This window comes from Salarias fasciatus, chromosome 7 (genome assembly GCF_902148845.1).
Source record: "Salarias fasciatus chromosome 7, fSalaFa1.1, whole genome shotgun sequence".
In the NCBI taxonomy this organism is placed as follows: domain Eukaryota; kingdom Metazoa; phylum Chordata; class Actinopteri; order Blenniiformes; family Blenniidae; genus Salarias; species Salarias fasciatus.
In genome coordinates, this window is record NC_043751.1 from 12,234,168 (window position 1) to 12,240,061 (window position 5,894).

Here is a 5,894-nt window from a genome sequence, read left to right on the forward strand (position 1 = left end):
ACCGAGAACCTGAAACGTGTTGCCAGGGATGCTTCACTGAAACTTCACACACCTGAAAGTTTCTGCTTTTACCGCCTGAAATGCCATCTGAACGGTGACACAGAGGCGGCTTTATTATTCGTGGCTTCGGCGGTGATTTCAGGCCTGAAACATGCAGACGGCGTCCGTGTCTGCGGGAATGTGGCAGTCGGAGCTGTGAGTGATTTGTGGAGGGAGACATGAGCTGCGGGTAAAGGCTAGAACAAATTGAGTGGGGCAAGTGGAACAAACCTGACTGTTTATTTGATGGTGTGTACTCGCCATGCTCTAAATTAGACATCAGCCCAGTTTCTTGTCAGCGGCGGAATCTGAACGTGTTGTGGGCAAAAGAGATGCTTAAATTCGATTTACGTGCTCTAACATGATTTAAATGAGCCTCTTGGCTGGCCCGGACAGATTGACAGTGTTGTCTTTATCACCACTTTGTTTTATTTTTGGCTGTTTACTCTGCCTCTCTGCTGTCATCCCGGCGCTTCCACTTTAAAGGAGCTGCTTAGATCTTCTGAGATCTAGCGAGAGTAAGCATCCTTTTATGTTCTAAGTGCTTTATATGACAAATATGAAACGGGATTCAGGAGGGAGCTGACAAGTTGTGCGTCGCCCTGTTCCCGAGCCGCAAAGAGACGTGCAGGGAGAAGTCAAGCTCGCGATCCGATAACATTAGAAACCGTGCAGAGCCGAGCAGAGGTGGAGGCCCTCGCGGCTCAAGGTCCTGCTGGGTCAGTGTCATTAAATGCAACTTCATGCACAAATAAAAGGCATATCTGTGGAGCAAATTCCTGAAAATGAGGAAACAGTGAAGCTTGCATGTGCCTGTTTACCCACAAAATAATCATTTGGTTGATCAGCGTGATTACCCCAACCAGCAACACTGAACTCATGAGTCCCTCTCTGGCTTCAGCTTTATTCACTCTGAAAACCCAAAGGAACAAATAATGTGTGGAATGATCATTCAAGAAGATTTTGAACCTTAATTTCTGAGTGAATTTCAAAAGGAATTTAATATGTATATTTCCTCAAGCCAGCATGGCTGCAATGCGGTGAATACATATGATAACCATTCATCCATCCATCCATCCATCATTTTTGGAGTGCACGAGGAAATCAGAGCACTTGGAGAAAACCCTCGCTGTAAGAAGGCTGCTCTGCTATAGTCGGTCTTTTCGGTGCAGATGCTGCATGTTCTCTTGGTGTGAGGTTTGGTCTCTCTCATTCCAAATCAAAGGTTTTTGAAGATGGCCTGAAAACTTCCCCTCGGTTTGAATGTGAGTCTGTCTCTGTGTTCGCCCTGTGATGAGCTGTTGACTTGCTTCACCAGCCACAGTGCGCTGCATCCCTGAGATCAGTAAGGCAGAAGAGAAGATAAATAGATATTGTTCCAATCCAGTCAATATGGTCTTCAGAGTCACAGAGTTAAGCACACTGTAAAATTCAGAGTTCAGTTTCAGTCAGATCAGTGACACCTCTCCTCCTCTTCACAAAGGTGAATTTTTCATAATATTTCAAATGGGAATCGAGATGAAACTGTTGTGAGGAGTGAAGGAGTCCAAACTGAAGACAGTGAAGAGTTCTGTATTTACAGAAGATGTGAGCTTTTATTGATTTTGAGTGTGATGTCTGAAATTTAAACATAAATAGAAGCAGAAATAGCATCAGTCTTATTTATTGCTGGAGGCAAAAAAAAAAAAAAAAGGTGGACGTGCTAATTTAAATTAAAAACGTGTGTGTGTGAAGCTGAGTGAATGAGCCTCTTGACATTTACTTTTCAAACGTGACCAAACAACAGTATGTACACAACATAAGGCCTGAGGAGATGTTCAGCAGCTCTTCATTCGGATGTTTTCCTCCTATGTCCGATGGCAGATGTCGCAGCAGTCCAGGCAGAACTCCAGACACTCGGTGGGCTCGCAGCAGGACTCGAACAGGACCGAGTGGCAGTGGGCGTGACAGTTGAGCTCCTCCACCGGCACCTCCTGGATGGCGGAGCAGCAGCGGGCGCAGCGGCGGCAGCAGCGGGCGCAGAGGCCGTGCAGGCAGGAGGAGCAGGCCTCCAGCAGGCCCAGCAGCAGGGCCGAGCCCTGGCACGACAGGCAGGCCAGCAGCAGGCGGAAACAGCAGTCTGCGGGCGACACGCACCGGGCTGAGCGTCAAACGGTCCCATCCGGGGTCAAAACAGAGCCGCCGTGTGTTCTGAGAGCCTGTCACACGCCGTCAGATTGGGGATTAACGACTCTATTAACCCCAAATTAATCTCCGGTGTGTTTGTTTGTGGCGGCAGCCAGAACTTAAAAGAGGAGCCGCTCTGCTGCGGTGATCAAGTGTGATTGTGTTTACTTAATCACAGAGCTTTGTTCAGTCCTCGGGGGAGAATAAAAAAGGCCACAGAGGCTGCCAGTGATGAACAACAACTCGGAGGAAGCTGTCACATGATAATTGTTCTGCTACCAAAATTAGGTGCAGATGAAATTGCATACATTAACCCCGGCGGTGTGTTCCACAGCATCTCCTGCGATCCCACCCATTGTTTTATTAGGAAGCTTCTGTTTTCATCCCGGCGAGGACCAGATAGTGTGTGAGCTCATGCAAATAGAGCTGTTTTATCCTGTTTACTCAAGGAAGTAAATGAAACGGAGAAGGCAGAATTCCCCGGGGAGTGGGGTCCGGCGTTTTCCTCCTCAGCTGCTCAAATTATACACCCCCCATATGTAGCTTATGCTAATGTCTGTGTGTAGATGAAATAAAGGAGCATTATGTGTGGCCGCCGCGTTCACTTAATGCATACCTTCATAGGGATAATGACACGAACACAACCATAAACAAGGAGTGGCTGTTTGATGGAACGAGCAGAAGTCTGCGTGGGAAACTTTTAGGAGCTGTAGAGAGGACGAATTGTCTTTTGTTCACAATTTTGGAGATGAAGAAACTTAGTAGATCTCCAGGCGACTTCTTTATATATCAGACACATTTAACAGTACGTTGTGTGTTTTAACAAATGATGCACTTAACAGTGAAAATGTATAGTTCTGTGACGTAAAGTAATTAAATACTGGGTCAACCATTTTCAAGACTTGTTATGTTATATCCCTTACATTCAGCAGGGCTTCGTTATCCCCACAAATTTGATTCAATAAATTTATTTAAGAAACTAAACCAATTATTTACATTCATCAATCCATCTTCTATGCAGCTTTATGCATTTTTATAAGTTTCAGAGAGAACATTTTCAAAAAGACTGACACAGTGTTCTCACCTGTGCATATTCTCATTTTCTTCTAGGAAGTTAGAATAATGTGAGTCTGTTTCTGATCAGTCAGCCTACCGGCAGGTGCAGCAGCGGCCTGGTGCGGTCCAGCCACACCGGCCCTGCTCCTGCTCCGTCTGCTGCTCTGCACCGTCGGTCTGGGGCTCTGACCGGTGGAGGGAGGGGGGAGTCCTGAAGCTGGGACTGTCGGACCACATCGAGGACACGTGGGCGTCTGGAGGTCGGTCTGAAACATTGCGGCCTCTGTGCTCTCTGAGAGTGGAGCTGCAGCAGGAGGCGGCTGAGCTGAACAGAGCGGAGAAAACAAGATTGTTTTTCAGAAGATTAACACAAAGGCTCAGATTACTGTGAATAAAAGGACGGCAAATTTTATTTTATTTTTTAATATTTAATTTGTTATAATTTTTCCAGCTGCTTCTGCCCCCACACAGAACAGAAATAACTCTGTATGAGCAACTGTGTGTTGAGTAAGTAAGACAGAGTCACTATTTCTCAATAACTCCCTCTTACTTTCTCAATTCAGATTTGCCCACAAGACCCTGATTCAGAGAGCCGGGAATTGATTTGGGTGCCTGTATTGTTTGCTGTCGGCTTCCACTTACAGCTGATGAGCTGTGTGAGGACGGCATTTCCTTCTGTACCGGGGTCACTCGCTGCACGGATTTCCTGGGCTGAGCTGAGAGACATGCAACCTTGAGGCAAATAAAAAGGCATCAGTGGAGTGTTCAAGACTGAAAACTGACGGATAAGCTACATTTACAGTCAGCACACATATTTTTATTAGAGCATTTTGTAATATATCATCCTTTGAATGATTCTTTCAACTTGTTTCGACAGTTGAAACTTAAAAGCTGATTATGTCAGATAAACAGAACAGATTACTAAAATGATCAGTACTTGCCTTCAGTCCGGCTGCTGTGTGTCTCCCTCCCGCCCACAGATGAACGCTCTCCCGGTAGCATGTCTGATGCACATGACTGCTCGGGATCCTCTCAACGCTCGATCGCCGTCTTCTCAAGCCTTCTGCTTCTCTCTGCACCGGGGAGGTCAGGAAACCTCCAGCAACACCCTGCATGCCGGCATGAGTCACTGCTCAGGACAAACTGAGCTGTCCCGCGTATGTCTGTGTGAGTGTGTGTGTGTGTGTGTGTGGGAGCACTGTTGTTGTTCAGCATACTATAACAAACACTCCCCTTCCTATCAGATCTGTGAGCGGCCTCCCGAAGCATGCTGGTCAGAGAGCAGCGCGGACGGCCGAGGCCTCGCCGAGTGACTTTAAGTTACCTTCTCTGTTCTGCCTTTAGTCACCTAACACCACGGAGACACATGCCCCATCAGTGTGTCATCTCAAGATTGTATAAATGCAAGGCTTGCTCTGCATGCACACACAGACACACGCATTTATACACACACCCACACACACTCAATGCTGTAAAAAAATGCAGAATGCAATTCATGTAATTACCAGTTTGAGGTGATTGTTTTATTATACTTTCGTGTTTTCTGGTTCTCTGTAAAGTCAAACGTTACACAGACTCACAGACCAAAGGAGGCAGCTGTCCGTGCAAAGCGCTCAGTAAGGGTTCAGTGTCTTGCTCAAGGACAGGTTTGGAGATCTTTATGTCTCTGCCCCTGTGCATTTATGGAATTTTATTCCCACAGTCCAACAAAGCATTTGAGTCTGTTTGAAAAGTGAACTGAACCCGAGCTGTGAAGGTGTGAATGGCTACCTGTGCAAGTTTTCCTGATTTTCTTTGCCTTCTAAATGGAACGATGAAATGAAGTCAGTGATTCTAACTTTGTGGCATTCTCACCTAATGGTAAATATTGGGGATAAATTTCCAGATTAGAGAAAATTTCAGACATTTCTATTATCCTAACAACAGAATATGTTAGATCAGATTCATTAATAGAGCACAATTTAGCCTAGTTTGTGTGTTTTTACGATGTAATTATGTCCTTTTATTTTGCACCAGGTGGAACTGCAATGCCCGTATGTCCTAAATTCAGCTTCTTAAAAGCCGCCTTCCTCTTCTCACAACTTGATTACAGTTAAATATCTTGCTATGTGTTTTTTTTTTCCTTATTTCAATGCTTTTTACTTGTCGAATTTAATCAGGATGACAGCAATTCCTCGCTGTGATCAAATCCCAGCCTCAGTTCTCTATATTTTGTCTGTTTTCAGAGTTGTCAAACCTCCTGGGTCTACAAATAAACTTGAGTTTTCAGCATAGCAGGTGTCCTGCTGGGCCTGCTGCCGGAGCTATAGGGAGGGTCGGCAGGGTCGCCAGCATTCAAAGAGTTGTGCCAACATGAATATTGATGCAAAATGTCATAATGATCCAGCAAATATATTTAGAATTTTTCTTTTCTTTTCTCACAAAACTTTGCGAGGCTTGTGAACACAGCAAGCTGTCTCCGTCTTCCTTGTGTTTCTCTGGCTGGCAAAAGCAGGAGTTTTATGTCAGTGCTGGGGGGAAAAACCACACTGCTGCAGATTAAGAGATTAAGAGCGAGGGGTGAGTAGGTGAAGAAAAGAAATGGTCCAAAAGATGAGGCCTCATGAACCTGGTGACTGGTGGGTTCGGAGCAG

At 45.6% G+C, this 5,894-nt stretch overlaps 1 protein-coding gene across 1 annotated transcript; it reads right to left on the reverse strand.

The window, feature by feature from the left end:
- Nucleotides 1-1,728: 1,728 nt before the first annotated feature.
- LOC115391589 (myoD family inhibitor-like) lies at nucleotides 1,729-4,421 on the reverse strand. Its single transcript, XM_030095861.1, has 4 exons — nucleotides 4,203-4,421; nucleotides 3,904-3,993; nucleotides 3,359-3,586; nucleotides 1,729-2,158 (listed from the first exon to the last, which is right to left on the reverse strand). The coding sequence occupies exons 1-4, from the start codon at nucleotides 4,261-4,263 to the stop codon at nucleotides 1,887-1,889; spliced, it is 651 nt and encodes a 216-aa protein (XP_029951721.1). The 5' UTR covers nucleotides 4,264-4,421; the 3' UTR covers nucleotides 1,729-1,886.
- Nucleotides 4,422-5,894: the final 1,473 nt, after the last annotated feature.

What these genes read in the sequence shown, in the direction of transcription:
- LOC115391589 (XM_030095861.1), bottom strand. Translation starts at nt 4,263, where the DNA reads ATGCTACCGGGAGAGCGTTCATCTGTGGGCGGGAGGGAGACACACAGC. An exon ending in CCTCACACAGCTCATCAGCT is followed by an intron (nt 3,587 to 3,903) that starts GTAAGTGGAAGC and finishes CGCTCTGTTCAG; the next exon opens with CTCAGCCGCCTCCTGCTGCA. An exon ending in GGCCGCTGCTGCACCTGCCG is followed by an intron (nt 2,159 to 3,358) that starts GTAGGCTGACTG and finishes TGTCGCCCGCAG; the next exon opens with ACTGCTGTTTCCGCCTGCTG.